Source organism: Anticarsia gemmatalis, chromosome 11, assembly GCF_050436995.1.
Source record: "Anticarsia gemmatalis isolate Benzon Research Colony breed Stoneville strain chromosome 11, ilAntGemm2 primary, whole genome shotgun sequence".
Classification (NCBI taxonomy): Eukaryota; Metazoa; Arthropoda; class Insecta; order Lepidoptera; family Erebidae; genus Anticarsia; species Anticarsia gemmatalis.
In genome coordinates this window covers 8,286,318-8,304,349 of record NC_134755.1, presented here as the reverse complement: position 1 = coordinate 8,304,349, position 18,032 = coordinate 8,286,318, and the positions used below count along the sequence as shown (strand labels likewise).

The 18,032-nt window shown below is 33.7% G+C and overlaps 1 protein-coding gene across 4 annotated transcripts in view; it reads right to left on the bottom strand.

Annotated features, from left to right (window-relative positions):
- Positions 1-5,511: 5,511 nt before the first annotated feature.
- abd-A (abdominal A) overlaps positions 5,512-18,032 on the bottom strand; it is a 47,027-nt gene continuing 34,506 nt past the window's right edge. For all 4 annotated transcript variants that reach the window (XM_076120047.1, XM_076120049.1, XM_076120048.1 and 1 more), the window contains exon 3: positions 5,512-10,000. In XM_076120047.1, the coding sequence (XP_075976162.1) occupies positions 9,603-10,000 (398 nt within the window). In that variant the 3' untranslated portion in view covers positions 5,512-9,602. The remainder of the gene's footprint in view (positions 10,001-18,032) is intronic.

Sequence of the window (18,032 nt, the reverse complement as noted above, 5' to 3'; positions counted from 1 at the left end):
CGTAGGTCTGAAATTTATTTGACAGCCCCAGTGTCTGTGGAGAATGGAAAATGGCGGAATGGTAGAATACATTATGGACATAACTCATGGTTTGTTTTTGGCGGGGATCCGACAAACGTTATTGGTATTTAGGGACATTTGACTATTAGGGGTAATGTTTTTTCTTCGTTATTGATATATGAGACAGTGAATATTGCATGGAGGAGCCGACAGTGGGCTCGTTAGTTACGGTGGGAATTAATATTGTTTTAAGTGTTGCGACTTGTGACTACTTTTGGACACACACATTCAGTAGGATACAAGGATATTGGTTTTTAATTGGTTAGTCTTATCGAGAAATTTATTGAAGAGATAAAAAAAATTAAGGTACTTTTTACGAATTGTGTTATTAATACATTTAGCAACTTAATTCAGACTATATCTACCAACATATATTTGCGCGTGGACGATGCTTACCGTGCCGGTACCTACAGAACTATTACACGAGGGGATTTCCATTTATTCAATACTCATTGCAGAATAAAAGAATTATTGCTTAGTCATTAATCATTTATTCACATCTACCTATTTGTTTTCCTTTAGTTGCTTGTTCCTAAGAGAAATTAACATGTTTAAATATTAGAATACAATACGTTGTTTGTCTATATTGTTACTTACAGGGTACAACAGTTAACCTATTTACAAACTATGTAATAGACTTATGTTATAAATGTCAGCTAGAATGTCCGTTTCCTTTTCTTTCTACGGACTCCAGACGAATTTCCGTACAGCGTAGGTAAGTCAGAGAAAATTCACTTTAGACAGTCCATCTAGAGAAAGAAAACCCAGTTCCTTCATTGCTTTTCATTTCTGCGCGATGGAATACTTTTTGGTTTAGCTCATGACAAGACGTAGCATGAAAGCGATCTACTTGTATAATAATCAATCGTAACTTAAAACCTTACAAGGAAATTCTCATCCCAACAAATACTTTTCAATGCAATTTTCTAAAACAATTACTTAGAAGTTTTCGTTATTTTCGTCACAAATTCATTTCTGCAAAGTTTTCTAATCTACCTTAGCATGTATTGAAAACGTATTCTCCTACCGTGGGTAGTAAATGATGGATAAGCTATGCGGACCAATATATCTGGCACTTGATTAAACATTAAGAGGGTTTGAGACGTAATTGGAATGTGTAGGCTGCTTTATATGGGAACGTGTGGAAATGCCTGGAAAATCGATCGCGGTGGCGACTCGACGTAGATAAAGATGCTTTAGTGTGAAGGTATTTGTGAAGTGAAGGAAAATACCACTATATGCCTGTTACAAGCCTATAGTTTGTGTACAAATCTTTCTATGTCTATACGGGCTAATATTTTTTTAACGCTGGATTTTTCAATATCAATTAGTGTTAAGTAGAAGTCTCTACTTTGTATATTTGTGTACAAATGTTTTTAAGTCTATATGAATGCGTGTTAAATAATGATTTTTTGCATCGGTTAAAGTTAAAGTTTCGGTTGAGTGTATTTTCAATTATAAATGTTTTTAAAACTAGAGGTTAATCTTTAAGATCTTTTGTTGAAGCGTTACATTTGTCTAAATTTCTAGTACAATATTTAATGTCTCAAATAGATTTTATCTGTTGAAGACAGTTGGTGGAAACGGGTACAGGTAAAAACGTATAGAACTTGAATTCATGCGGGATACGGAAGTCAGGTGGTGGGGTTCGATCTATGAATATTGCTTGATCACATCTGTTACAATGTATTGCATTTATATTTATTTATATTATATTATTTATTCATATATATTTGTTCTACTCGATTTTTCTATTAATAAAGAGCTTTTTCGTTAAATAAACAGACTTATTCCTGAACTCTCATAGGTTTCCACATTTAGTTTTAAAATTGTTATTTAAAAGCTACTTTTATTTACTTCTGTTGTAGTCGTGAATATGTTAGTTTGCTTTCCTTTCGCCGTACACAAATATTGTCAATTTAACCCCGTATTTTAAAGGATAATTTATTAGATAAATGTGAATTTTACTGATACTTGCCTTACCTAATATAATTAAAGACCCCAGCATAATATTTTGATTGATCCTTTAGATATATAACACTGTTGAATATATCCTATACAATCAAAACGATTTATACTACTGTTATACTCTTAGAGTTACCTAGGTACCAGTAACAAAAAATACTTCCCACGTTCAGTTTTTCTATTATAGAAAAAAGTTAATAGAATATAACGTTATTTTAAATAAATTGGATTGTCTCAACGGTGCAGTAGCGAGTTAATTAAGATATTCATTTAATTGTGAATGCATATCCTCAAGGTTCTCGATAGATAGTCACGGATCTTTTGAATATCCGTGTTTAACTATATTATAATTAGATATTAATATTTATAGATACTTGGGATTCGTACTTACGTGCGAAGGTATTTCGAATGAGTCTATGTATCGGACCGGAATCGATGAAGACAGATGATTATTTTAAAAGGTTTCAGGAACATGTACGTCAGGCTGGCCCGGCCCCATGGAATTTAATAATGAGATTGTTATCAATCCAATGTACCCGGGTATACTAATATATGTAACACCTTCATTTTCAATGTAACTCTTTTTAAAAGAAATTACGTGCACTTCTTAGTGGCCGGGCCAGCCTGGCGTTTTCAGCCCGGCCACCTTGTTTCCCACTAATCTACAAAAAATACTGGCAATATTGTGCTACAGATGAAATGTACCCTATAATTTATGCATATGTAACACAAAATCGAATCCTAAAATGCAATAGCATACGAAATATTAGCGGTTGCAGGTGGCCGGGCTGAAATTATTTCGTTAATATAAAACAGTAAAACGCCAACACCTACCAAAAACTAATACCAGTACATAATGAGATATAGAGATATAGAATACATGTAACGCTTTCATTTTAAATTGTAATACATATTTAGAAAGAATAATCACTTGAAATTATATTTCAGCCCGGCCACCTAAAAGCGGTAATATTCCCTAAAATCTTATGCCAATTTGTACAGTAAAACCTGATACAGCTATGAAATGAAAGTTACATTCGTTTCGTTTTAGTCGTATACCTTTAAGCCTTCTGTTTGACTAGATTATCAAAATCTGAGAAACTTGCCGAAGAGTGACTATCATTTATTAACTAATTTCAGGACATTTGGTTTGTTGAGTGAAACAAAATTGGTAATTGTCATATTTTTTTAACAATCATTTTTGAAATTAGTTAGACAACATTTGTACTTATATTAATTAGGTACTATAACAATTGTTAATTATAAATAATGTAAAAAAAGGTTACACATTGATAATAACACAGTTATCAAAAAATTATAGTAATATCAATATTACCTTAACATCGAACATTCATTCATTCAGAATATTAGAAGATAATTTTTGGTTAAATACTTATTATACCTTGGTAAAAAATCACAGATTTTCATAATGATTTTTACATCAACTTTGAATTTAAAGTTTTGAAAACATTCAATTAAAATTATGCTAATATAATTATTACAACAATTCTTAAATAAAGAGAGAACCATAGTTCTTTCAGTGGCAGCTAATGGAAATATAGCTATGTAGTATATATAATTAACATAATATTAACCCTAGAAAGATAACCTACGCCTCAGAGGCGCCCGCGTCCGTTTGAAATTGCTGTCTCTTTCTAATGAGCGCGCGTATCTACCTGTCGTTTTCAGTTAGCTTTTTAGTTAGTTGTAGTTAAGTTAGTTCATTAAAAAAAAAAATATTAATATATCGTACGCCTCTAAAGCGCATGGTTATCTTTTGTGGCAGTCAAAATATGGTTATCTTTCTAGGGTTAAAATCACAGCTGAAAATCACAATGTTAACTTGTATAATTAAACGTATGCTAATATAATAATCATTGCTTGACTAATTCAAATTTAAATATATTGCTTATTAGAATCGTTAAAAACGTACTAATCACTTGATTATGTTATTTAATCAAGCTAAAATGTACGTCAAGGAATGTAAAAATGTAATAATAACCAAAAATTATCTTCTAATATTCTGAATGAATGAATGTTCGATGTTAAGGTAATATTGATATTACTATAATTTTTTGATAACTGTGTTATTATCAATGTGTAACCTTTTTTTACATTATTTATAATTAACAATTGTTATAGTACCTAATTAATATAAGTACAAATGTTGTCTAACTAATTTCAAAAATGATTATTAAAAAAATATGACAATTACCAATTTTGTTTCACTCAACAAACCAAATGTCCTGAAATTAGTTAATAAATGATAGTCACTCTTCGGCAAGTTTCTCAGATTTTGATAATCTAGTCAAACAGAAGGCTTAAAGGTATACGACTAAAACGAAACGAATGTAACTTTCATTTCATAGCTGTATCAGGTTTTACTGTACAAATTGGCATAAGATTTTAGGGAATATTACCGCTTTTAGGTGGCCGGGCTGAAATATAATTTCAAGTGATTATTCTTTCTAAATATGTATTATAATTTAAAATGAAAGCGTTACATGTATTCTATATCTCTATATCTCATTATGTACTGGTATTAGTTTTTGGTAGGTGTTGGCGTTTTACTGTTTTATATTAACGAAATAATTTCAGCCCGGCCACCTGCAACCGCTAATATTTCGTATGCTATTGCATTTTAGGATTCGATTTTGTGTTACGCATGCATAAATTATAGGGTACATTTCATCTGTAGCACAATATTGCCAGTATTTTTTGTAGATTAGTGGGAAACAAGGTGGCCGGGCTGAAAACGTCAGGCTGGCCCGGCCACTGAGAAGTGCACGTAATTTCTTTTAAAAAGAGTTACATTGAAAATGAAGGTGTTACATATATTAGTATACCCGGGTACATTGGATTGATAACAATCTCATTATTAAATTCCATGGGGCCGGGCCAGCCTGACGTACATTCAGGAACTACGATTATCAGTAAAGAGGGATTGATAAAAGAAAGATGTATCGGTGTCATGTCGTGTCATTCAGATGCCTGTAGAATAAATGTTCTAACATCTAATTTGAACGATTTAAGGCCCGTTTCACAGCTTAAGAATAAGTGTCAGATAACCTTCTTGCTAGTTTACGTAATGGCAAATGTATGAAAACTGCTGTCGAAATTTCGATAGTTGTCCAGAAGGAGTGAAACCGGGCTTAAAGCTTAGTTTCATGAATATTGTTTTGATGAGAATGGTCGTTCCAATTTTATAATTCAAAACCTATTTTTACAGCAGCAAGTTTCATCCCAAAGTTAAAAAAACTTAAGTCTAAATAGAATGATAATCACCTGGATGCGATATTATGCTTTCAGAAATGTAGAGAATTCTTTCACTGTAGTGTTGTTAAAATTACGAGATAATGTAATTATTTTCCACGCCTTTTCAATCGCAAATTGGCCTTAACCTAATTTAAAAGTAATTAAATTTCATTTACCAAAATAGGTAAAACAGTTCACGGGGAGTTTAAAATAACAAAAATCAAAAAGCCATCATTTTATTAACTCTTTATTCTCTTGAATTTTTGAAATTAATATTACAATATTGAATGCGGGCTTCATATACAATCACCCAACTATTTGCTTAGGTATATAACACGACACAGTCACTTTGAATCGTACCTTCAGATCTCACTTGACCACGTTAAAGGTTCACCAGTGTACTCAAAGATAGCTCAAGTTATATCGGACAGTATTTAATTAACACACCGTCCATTTTAACCTGACCTTTCCGTAGCAGCTGCGTACGATTCACAACCAATGTCGAAAGACCAAATAAACTTGAACCAAGCACACATAGTGCTCATTACGTATCAGGGCTCCTCTTAACGTGGTCAAATTGCACAGGCATACGAAACATCTCAATACATAAATACATAACATAAAACAAAAAAAATATAAAACAAAAAATAATGCGCCACATAAAACTTTCACGACTATTTACAATTACTTAACTTGTAAGACGATTTTAATTACTATATTCAAAAATATAGATATAGGTACATAGATACATAGCTACATTTATATTAAAGATAAAAATTGATCGCTTCTTTAGGATATAAAACTAATAGAACGGAAGTCTTGTTATCAATAATAATGTTAAAAGAAACATTGAAATAAGAAATACTATAACCTGGACAACGCAACAAATATTAAACTTAATAAAACAGAAATGTCCAAACAAAGTATTTAAGTTGAGAATGTTGGAATAACTGGGGAAGGACGCTATAAATTAAAGTGAAAATTATTATAATTAATATTAATATTGATATACATATGTTCGGTTAGGTAAATTAATACCTACAGTCTACAAAACACTAGCAATATGGCAAGACAGCATTACGGATGGAGGACATATATAATCTATTTAGCAAATTGCTCATTGTTTCACTGTGGATTACAGTTCTTTACGAGGCAGAAACAATAAAGGTGTACCTGACATAAATCATCGGACGTACATACCTACAAGAATCTTTACTATGTTACAGTATTTACCTATTGTTACATGCGAAACTTAATCGGTACTTAAAGGGAAGCTGCTCGCACATCGAAAACACCAAAACTGTAGCCTATTTGTAATTTTGCACAGTCCCAAAACAATATTCGTAAACCGATAAAACAACTATCTAAGTTTTCAAATGCAGAAATAACAATTTAATTCGTATACACACAGTGTGTAATAATCAAGTTCAACAGCATATTCGGGTTATGTGCTATGACACCAAAAACTACGTTACAATAACGTGTTATACAATAAGCGTATAACGTTATTTGACGCGGTTATTGCATGTTATCACGTATGTGCAAAATGTGATAGAAAAGCGTTTTGTAGGAGATAACAAAACGCAATTTTGCACTGATAATGTTTTTAGCGTCATAGCCTCGAGGACCCAGTTTGTAGTGTGTACGTCCCAGGTTCAAAAAGCTTCTTCCATTCGCATTCAAATGACCATCTACGAACGATACTAAATAATTTTAAGCGTTTTTAAATTCAATTACTAACCATCGGATTTACGCTTAAGTTTTATTACAAGTGTCTACGATATTTTTAATAACTATGCGTTTTATAATTTATAAAGCCTACTTAACTCGAAGTTACTTAAGTACATTTTGTTCGATTTTCATTCTCGATTTTTTATATATATTTAAAAATAAGATGGGATAAAGTTATATTACTAACGACAACCTTATTATATGTACGTAATCTTAAGGGGACTACGGGTTTAATGAAATAATGTGGGTTGAATGTATTGCACATGTACTAGGGTAATTTTAATGGAAATTAACATAGGATATCGTAATCTATTTACGTATCCATTGCTTACATGCTTGATATTAAAATAGATGTATAAGCTATAAACAAACAGTGTATAGAAGTCGTCGAGATTGGACCGATTTGAAAAATATCTCTATTTAGATGATCATTGCTCGTTTATATTATTAGTAGCGATTTTATGAATATTATCGGTTTTATTGGCCGTTATTTTATAATTTATAATCTATTTTCATTTGAATCTAATGGCGTTATCAAACAAGTAAAACGCTAAATATGTATGTTTAATATGTATTTTTATCACCACATTTAAATGGCGAATCTATCAATGATGACATGAAGTTGCATATTTAATTAAAACTTGTTTTCGCCCCAATGTAGATATTTGTTTAAAAATTTCCATTTATGAAGTTTATTATAATATTAAGTTATGAAACGTGAAAGAACATCTATTATGAGTTTTGATGTTTATAATCTACCGACGACTTAAAACTTTCCTAATGATATCACGACATTAAATTTTCATTTTACCTTTACACAGCTATAGATATACAAATCCGAATAACACAGTGGACAGATATTGAGAGGGTGATTTTATAAAAATTAAGCGAAGACTCCAATTTTAATACAGTTATCTATTAATTTATCTTTTTAATTCTACCCTGACATTAATTTACGTATAATGGTGACTATCAATACTAAATTTTAATTATTACGTATAGAGTTGAAAATAAACTTATAGAAACAGGTTTTTTGGACGCGGAACATATTTTGCAATGTACGTGTTAATAAATTATTTTAATTATTTGGCACAACGTGGAATTGAAAGCGAATTTGGTGAGTGGAAACGTTTAAAACCATACAATGTTTAAGAAGCTCGCGTTTTCGTGAAAAAAACCGCGAATATTTTTCCAGTTTTATCCAAGCTCCGTTTTGTAACACCGTTTGTAGGCATTTTATGTATGAAATTACTGAGCTGGAAAATTCAAATGTGCATATGGCTACGTAAAATTGCAAGAAACATAATTCCGCCGCCGTTTCGTACCCGCAAACGGCATCTTTTAACTTTCGTTGGAAATAAGGAACTAAATGTCATCGACTTTCGGCCATGATAAAGTGCGACCACTGGATATTCCGCCGTACATTGGTTTATGTTGTAGGTACCTAGTCTTAGCAATACTTCATACAAAGTCGAACCTATTTACCTATGTATAATACACTTAAACTACTCAACTTTTAATATTACGTGTAAAATTTATATTTAGTCACATTATTGTAATTTATTATATGTATCATCGTTACGTATATAATTTTGAACATCAGATGACTGGGGATTCATGGACAACACGCCGTATGCAGTACCGATCCATAATCTTTGTTCGTTTGTTCATTTGCTATTTCATGGACATGGTATTTTCAACTAGAATTATCAAAAAATACCGTCTACATTTAAATATTCATTATAAGTGAAGACGTAAAATATAAAACACAACGTTCGTCGTGACAAAGACCTATTTGCAATTGTACTTCCATACGTATTTTGTTATAAATATACACATTTTAAGTTCTTATGGAATTAGCTACGCAGGTATTTTAATTAATATTTTGTCGATAATATTATACTATCGAAATCAATCGTTCAAAACCAAAAACAACAATTTATGGACTTAAACTACTGAAGTGAATCACAATCTGGTCAAAAAGAAAATAAAGGAGTAACTCTTTCCAAATCAACTGATAAAATACAACAAATTTTACAATCATAAAAAAAATGTGACCGTCAAAACATAACCAGTCCGCTAACAGCGGACAAATAATAAAATATACATCAAAATGTACATAATATAATATCTATTAATAAAAAATATAACATAATGGATTAAGAGTAAGTGGTAGCAATAAATACTATGAGATTCACAGATTTAAAATCTTAACTAACAATACCGAAATTCACTCGGGCTCCTATGTAAACCTTAGAGCGATTCTAACGCATTTTTTGTATATTTTAGTAAAATATTATTGCAATACAAGGTGTGGTTATGGCAACAAAATAAATGCTTAAAGCACATCACCAGCCTGTCCACCCAGCGAACGACACCGAGGCAAGTCCTTCGCACTTATAAAGGAACATCATTACATAAACGATACGAGCCGGCCTCCTCCACAACGAGGAGCCGCGCCCTGACGCGAAAACATAAAACTAGTGGATACGAATCGACTAACGCCCGCAGGTCCGTATGGACGTAACACTTGCTCTCACACTATATGATACAGAATCAGTCAAGATTTCCTATACGGCGTCGCGGACACCTTACGTAGGGACCTTGTTCACTTTGAGTAGGTCGCTGGAGCCCTTGTCGATGGGCATCTTCATGGGATCGTGATGGTGGGTCACGTGGTGGCCGTGGTGCTGGTTCTCCAGCTTGGCTTGCTTCTCCTGCTGTTGCTGCTTCATTCTCTCCTGCTCCTCTCTGTCTCTGCGAGCCTGCTCGTTGATCTCTTTCACGGCTCGCAGCTCCTTCTTTAACTTCATGCGTCGATTCTGGAACCAGATTTTGATCTGTCTCTCTGTGAGGCACAGGGCGTGTGCGATCTCTATCCTGCGCCGGCGTGTCAGGTAATGATTGAAGTGGAATTCCTTTTCTAGTTCTAAGGTCTGGAACCTTGTGTATGTCTGTCGACCTCGCCTTCGTGGGCAACCATTTGGACCTGGAAACAAAAAGATAAATGTTATTATGAATTCCGTTATAATCATGTAAATTGATTACACATTTGCAATATTTGCTCCATAAAAATAAAATTAATCCTAAATAAATTATAAGTTACAGTTGAATAAAAGTTAAAAAAAAACCGATTTATAGCATCATATATCACGTTCCAACAGCTACGATTCGCAAAGGCTTCGGAGAGAAACCATTAAATTTCACTTTTATACCATTTTAGATTTTAATGGCTCATTAATATTTTATAGCGCACTAAAGTTAATTTTAGAGTTATCCGCTACTGAGCCCGACATCGATGAGAATTAATCACTCCTAGAGTCGAAGCGGCCGGCCCTTTCGAATATCGCTCGTACTGATTTCTGCTTTCGTCCCGTAAGATTGTGCTTACAATAAAAATAAGTAAAAACAATATCGCCGAAGCAAAAAAGTAACGGAAAGGGTTAGGAGCAAACGGTCCGCGAACAATAGTGTCCTCTCTAAAAAGAAATCGCTACAAAAAAGTCAGGGATGCGTAAAGAAGGGTTGCGCAACTTTCTAATGCTTTGTAAGGTGTCCCTTTATTTTGTTCCTGTAGAGGATGTTTTCTTAGAATTTGTGAAAGTTTACCCTTTAGCGTCGTAAAAATTTTGTACGTAACACTTTTAAGTTTAACGGTTCATTTAACTTTGATAATTATCATACCTACAAATTCACGAGCGGTGAATTCACACATTCACCCATACATCGTAAAGTCGAGTATACATAGACGGGTAAATACCGAGCTCCACAAAGCGATCGGGTCTCGGAACTGGTTTTCGAGTCAGCCAATAAATAAGGTAAGATAAATAGCCTTCCCACCGTGTATAAAATTGATAGCGGACCAACAGTGTCTCGGAATGCCCGGCCGTGTAGGCTGGACCTTACCTGACCACGTTAAAAGAATATAGATACGATACCGCTAATGGGTTATTTTAATTGGTATACACGCACTTTAAATTGTAGCGTGTTGAATAAAGAAGTATTTTCTTTAAAAAGTAACTTAATTAGTTATAATTGGAAAATAGCCGTTAATCAATCGGTAAAGAATTTGAAAATAGCTTGATATTTTTTTTATTGGTAGGTATGTGGAATTAGCTGAGATTTATTCATGTTGTTCGCGTCGCGCGTAGCTACATTCCCACATTATAATTTCTAAAACATGAACTATAACTTATTCAAATGCACACAATTTAGTGTGTTGGTGTTCTTCGAGTCCAGTGACGATAATATGAGTATTTTCTTAATCAAATACAAACGAATCGTTTAATTAAAATGTAAATTTCGAATTGATTCGTAGTGAGCTTGAATGAAAATAATCGCCTTTTAAATATTTAATACTTAACGAGAGCGTGTAGTAACCCAATATTTTATGTAAGAATGTGAATTTATGTAAATAAAAGTTTAAAATATCGTACCCACTTTTTAACTTGGTTATTACAAAGTAAAAAATATGCAGCAACTACATAAATCATGTGACTCGCCCGAAACTCTGATACCACGTTTACATGAGCTATAAATTACCGAAACTGCATTTTTACGGCCGCAATAACATTTATGGTTCGTTCTTATTTCAACAAAAACTTAAAAACTGTTTAAAATGTCATAAACAGACAATGGAATAATTATACAAGCGCGGTTAGACGAGTGCGAATAGATAACGCGCGTACGACAGAGCGAGACGGCGATAGACATTCTAATTTTAAAAAGCAAAGATGGAACCCAAAACACAATACACGTATCCCAATAATGCGATTAAAGTGAAAGGTCGTAAGTGATGTCCGATGACGCGTCAAAAGATCCTTGTGCTTTATGGGGTAGAGTTCAAAATCTGATATCAGGAGGGTTAGTGCGGCCGTTTTTTGTTGGGGCCGGTGATACGTTAGGCAGGTTCACCCTTCGTACGGTCGCCATGACAACGGACGTTAAGGCACCTCCCGTCAGCTGGCCTCCATTATTCTCTACAGTATTGTTGTCGCGAAGAGGTTTAACTATCGCCGTATTGTACCTGTAAGAGCTCATATTTTTTAATGGGAACCATCGAATGTTTCCCATAGATATGAGATAACAATCGCCTCAACTACTGCTCAGGACGTCAACCTCATTTGCATTGTTTTTAAGGTTTTTTGGTAATTGGCGTCTGATCTGATAACATTATTTTCGAATAAAAGGATGTTTAATGTTTTATTTGTGAATCGACATAATAAATTGTTGGTACCTAATCTGGAGATTAGAAAAAGAGTATCACGAGTGTAAAAGACACAGGCACGGACGCGATATATCTCTGAGAGCGAGATATAGCATTAATTAGAGGAGTACATTGTGGGCCGACACCGGCATGGACAATAAACATACTGCGACATGACCCGGCTCTTACCCTGCCTCGCTTTTTTCTTCGAAATAAATCTCACGGAATGCCGCTTATTTATTATTTTATTTAACTTGCCCGCCTTTGTACAAACCCGTTCCATGTATTTGATTAATGCCTACCCGTCGGATCGGGATATTAAAGGTCTGATTGTGAATTATAACAGAAATTTTGTCCAGTAAGAGGATTATTTATGGAACGGGTAAGCCCTGGTCACTGTCTCTGATTTGTGGGAGATGGGCACTTAGCTGAAGCCGGGAATATTTGTTTACAGATCAATATATTATCGGCACAATGAATCTCTCAATGCATTGTTTTGAGAAGAAAATTATGCTTTATAACGCATTTCGGGTGGTACAAGTATGTGCAAAGTGAGATAAAATTGGATTGTATAATTAACTGTTGGCCATAAAGCCGCCAGTAAAAGAAATCGATAGCATTATTAAGTATAGCTTATATCAATTAAATGTACATTAAAAGCTTTAAGGACTGTAGCGGCGTGTCGGCGACACCGCACTTTATTGGCTCGTAATTCGCGAATCGTCGTAAACTCTCGTGCGCGTTCGGGACGCCATCTTAAAATAGTTCGTGTTCAAAATTCAAATGCAGACTCTCTCCTATTGTTACGGATCGATGTTTGACGTTCCGTGATGTGGCATTTCCTGCGCTTTTAAGTTCCACACAGCTATTACTGGCGCTGTTTTGAATACAATTTAGATTGCAGAATCATCCTATCTATTTTTAGTTATTAGATTGAGTCATAGCGTTATATTTAGTTGATCGTGACTTGAATTAACTCTCTGACTTTGAAAGTGAATATTTGTGCACTGCACGAATAACTATTATGTCGTGTTTGCCCAAACTTTTACGGTCAAAATAACATTCCTAGCGTACTTATTCACATTGCATGCTGCTTGATGCGAGATAACATTAAATTGGTTATATAACTATGCGTAGCAATCGATTTACTTGGTTCTTTTGTTACTACCAAACCGTATCTAAGTAACGATATTATTGGCATTTTTCATACAATTAGTGTTAGACGATGATCCTATAACAAAATTATGACGAGATACGCACGATCACGGTGAAGACAAAATTTCTATGACGCCTATTAAAATTGTTTTGTCTCGGTATAAATCGTACAGTGTCTACAGGGAGAGGTCACGGAGATGTAGCTGTAAGCCCAATTAATTTATCATTTACGTATTTGAATTTAGATGATACCTTCTAATAGACAGTTAAATGGCGCCTACGTTGACATCACCACAATTTTCATTAATTATTTCAATTGAAGAATATCTGATTTTGACATAAATAGACTTGATTAGGACATACAAACGCGAAGTGCTTTCTTTGATGAAAGCCAATAGGCGCGCATCCACTTAAATAAATAAAGCAACGTTGTAAGTAATTTACAGCCCGTAGCACACGAATGTGTTAGTGTACCTACATATCATGCGTGGTCGTGTCGGAAAGAACTATTTTTGCTCATTGTGAGCCTGTTAAATCATCACAATGTTGTTCTGTGTGCTCCGTAGGACATTGCCTCGAACGTAGGGCTGTCCGAAACTTCCACATAAGGCAACCAAGTAACGTCCGCTAAAACCCGTGACAAGAATTTTAATATGTTCCACTTATAAATACTGATAAGTATTTTAAATTTGAACAGATAGGTAGATGGTATGCGTTGTAAATATGCTATGCGTGGCATGTGTCACAGAAACGTGGACGGGTCCCACTATCTAGTTACGCATCACACGAGAAGAAACCAAGTGCCCTTTGCCCCGGCTCCTACCTGTATAATACGAAGAAAATTTCCAAGATAAATATTTAACAAACATTCGTCGAGATGATAAAATTATGTCAGTTGGGCATAAAAATATAATATTTGAATATTTATTTATGTAGACGACATCGTTCTAGTCAAGTAGTAAGTTCCCGAATTCACGAAAATGAGGACACAAGACATGAAGGGGGAAACACGAGCATATTCTCCCAATTTCTAACCCCATTCAAGAAAGTTTGTCCTTGTCTTTGACATCCGCGTTTATTCTGATAGAGCCGTACAGTTCACAACTCTGAATATTAACCTTATGTACCGGATAACGCTATATTGTATGTGTTGAAGTAAACACAAAAAGTTGCAGACCTGCATTTGTCGTTGATACTTGGAATATGGCCAAATATGGTAATTAGCGGCTATAAAATAAATAAAGAAAAACTAAAGGATAAGATAGAAGGAAACACGATGTTTTATTAGACATTTATTAAAGGAAGCGATTAAAAAAACATGAATTGAAAGGCAGCTGAAAACGCAGGTGACAATGTCTGTACCTATACATGTTTCCGCAAATCGTTTGAACTGTACGCAAATGAAGATCAAATTGAATCCAATCGTACGCAACTACGCAGCGATCAAAACATGGTTTTAAAATTAGGTATCGTATTATATCGCTGAAAGGATATAATTACAATGCCACTCCCTGTTTTTTCGATTTCCTTTTTACGTATTCGCTTTTGACGTTTAGCGACGTCCCTATACCCGTTGTGCGCACGCACAGTGGTGTGTTGAAGCGAAACGATCTTTGATCCAGGGGCGGCGCGCCTTGCTGACGTCACGATTTATTCATCCCGAATAACTGACTGTTAACTAAGTACTAAAAAACATACATTATGTAGGTCCGAGTGTATGTAGGGGAGATCGTTTGATAAAGCACGAAGAGAATGGGACACAAATTGTACACAATAGTCATTTTAAGTTAAACTAAATATGCTAGAGGTGTTTTAATACTCGTTAAACGATAACGTGTAGATTTATTAATCATAAATGTTATCAGATAACAAATTATAAGTATGATAAATATCAGGTTGAAGTAACTAGAATATTGTACAAAATCAACAAATTTATAAAACCGGTCCTATGATTTTACCCTGCGAAGTCCTACTATCATGTACCTAACAATGGAAATGTTTCTATAAAAGCAAAGTTCATTAATAAACAATATCAATATATCGATGTTACACAAGGGTATTGAGTGAACAGAAGCCAATTGTCAATTTCATTGGGTACTCAAACACCATGTCAAGTTTGATTGAATGCTAACGATACATACGGCTTATAATTAGTGCCACAGACGATTTATACGTCGCAAGAAAATAATTCATGCGAGAATATAAAACATTGCAAGAAGCGTACTTTTGTTGCCAGCATTTTACTGTCAAGATCACAGAAATGTTCTTACACTAATTTTATATGTTGCCAAGATAAATGTGACGTCCTGACGAATTTACAAAAGAAAGATTTGTTGGAAAATTGGGTAGGTTGTCTGAGAATGCTGTGATATTTATTGCATTTTGAAATTTGATTCAGTGATTTTAAAGAGGGCTAATGCCGTTTTTGGCAATGTAAATTCGAACAATACGAGTGATGAGTATGAGTTAGTTTTTAAAGCGACAATGTTCATGATCATTTTTATAAATCAATAAAAAACATTTCTTCGTAACCATTTGCCGGTTTCTTTTTATCAAAATATTTCATGATGTTTATCATGATATTAGTCAAACAGAATTGGAATTTACGGAAAACTGGAAAGAGAGAAAACTCCGATAAATAAACAAATGTCATATGCTAATTACCATAACGATGCGGGCTTTCTTTTTGCCTTTCCATTTCATTGAACTATTTGTATAATATACTATCAACACATATTCGAGTATAGTATATTGTTTAAGGTATTTCAGTGTAATATTATTGTAAAGCTGAGAAAGGAACAACGCTTAGAATTGTAGTGGAACAACAGCAAGTCAATACTTCAACCACATTACAGAGTCTATTGTTACAAGTAACCACATTCCTGTGGGGTCTCTTAACGGACTATTTTAACGTTGCTTGCTTTTTACACTTCGCTTTAAACTGAACTATCTAAGCTTTAGATCATTTCATTATTTCACTTATTTATTTTAATTGAAGATTCCTAAAACAAATAGAAGTAAGTGAGTGAATGAAACGTGTCCATTTAACTAGTTTATACATCCCAGTAAAGGCGTTTACGATAGCCAGTGAGCTAGAATTAGCTGTAAGTAGTTAAAATAAAATGAGTATGTTGTATGTACATATGCTCTTTGATATTATATTGTTATGGTGCAACCGATCAGGTACTCGTCAGACCAGTAGGCACGTATTTACATAATTATAAACGTTGAATTACTTAGATAATGTATTCATTTGCAACAATGTTCAACTCACACACAGCTACTAAAGTAGGACGCGGTATTTGGTTTTCCTTCCGTTTGTTTATATGTCTTTGATCTTGTGAAATATGGATATTCTGAACAAATATTGTGAGAGCTTATATTAGAGAAATAGCCTGTTGTTGCTCGAGTTGAAAGGTACGATTTATTAAAAAGAATATGTTGAATGTAAACGTATTTATAGTGTAATAGACAGAGTAATCCTACATCAAATATTATTTCAGTTATTTTTATAAAATTTAATATTATTCTAGGTACTAAATATAACAGGTTATTTACGAAAACTGAATAAGATATTTTAGTACTTACCAATTTATCACAAAATTTGCTTTAAATTTGACTTTATGGAAGTATTTATTACTATTTATTTCTCAACTCAATATGAGATTGCATTTGCAGTAAATTAAACTTTACACAGGTTTATATGAACCGATAATATGTTAAGCGCAGGCCGCCGAATGAATATGTAATTAGTGTCTACCTAACAATCATTGCATAGATAAAACATGCATTTATTGATAAGCTTTATTAAGAACTCATGAACTGTCATCAAGTAATCATAAAAACATACATTTATAGGCATGTTATTAGCAAAGAATACATGCATGTATGGTGCATTGAAGAATTATTAAATCTTTTTGCTTTGAACGATTTTGAAAAATACATTATATTTAAACACGTTCTTCATACAAGCCAGTAGTTGATTTTGGACATAATACAACAAGTTTTTGTGCTACTTTTGTCATTCGTATTTCGGGCCTATCTCCTTTCACTCAGTACTAAATGATTGTATCAAAAATATTTACAACATATGGGACTTCTCGTAATCCCGATTCACACATGACCGGTTTCTTATGTATTGACTCGTCCCTTGTGAGACATCACGAAATATAAGCAAGGGCTCCGAACTGCCTGAGCGTAATTTTATACATACATAGGTTAGTATGGAAACAATTTTTGGCACAAGTATGCGCGATTATGGTCTCTCCACGCTTCACATAGAGCTGAAAGTGCTTCGCATTTTCGGTAAAGTAATTGACAGTATTGTTTTGTATCACCTCATAGATAACGCTTTATGATTCAGCCAATATTTTTTTATGAAAAAGTTTATTTTGAAACTGTTACGGAAGCTCGTAAGCGTTAAGATGGAAAATGTTTTAGCAACAAAAATGTAAAATATTCCCAGGTTAATCATTATTTTTTTAGCTTAATTTTGTTAACGAACTGCAGAATTCTTTTCTTAATGTTTGAAAAGAATTTGAAACGATCTCTTGGGGCAAGAAGGGTCCATGAATCCACGATGACGTTTTGTTGTGTTGTGTATAATATAACGAGGATACATAAGAGAGTTAAGTGCAGCTGCGTCTTGCAGACACACGCA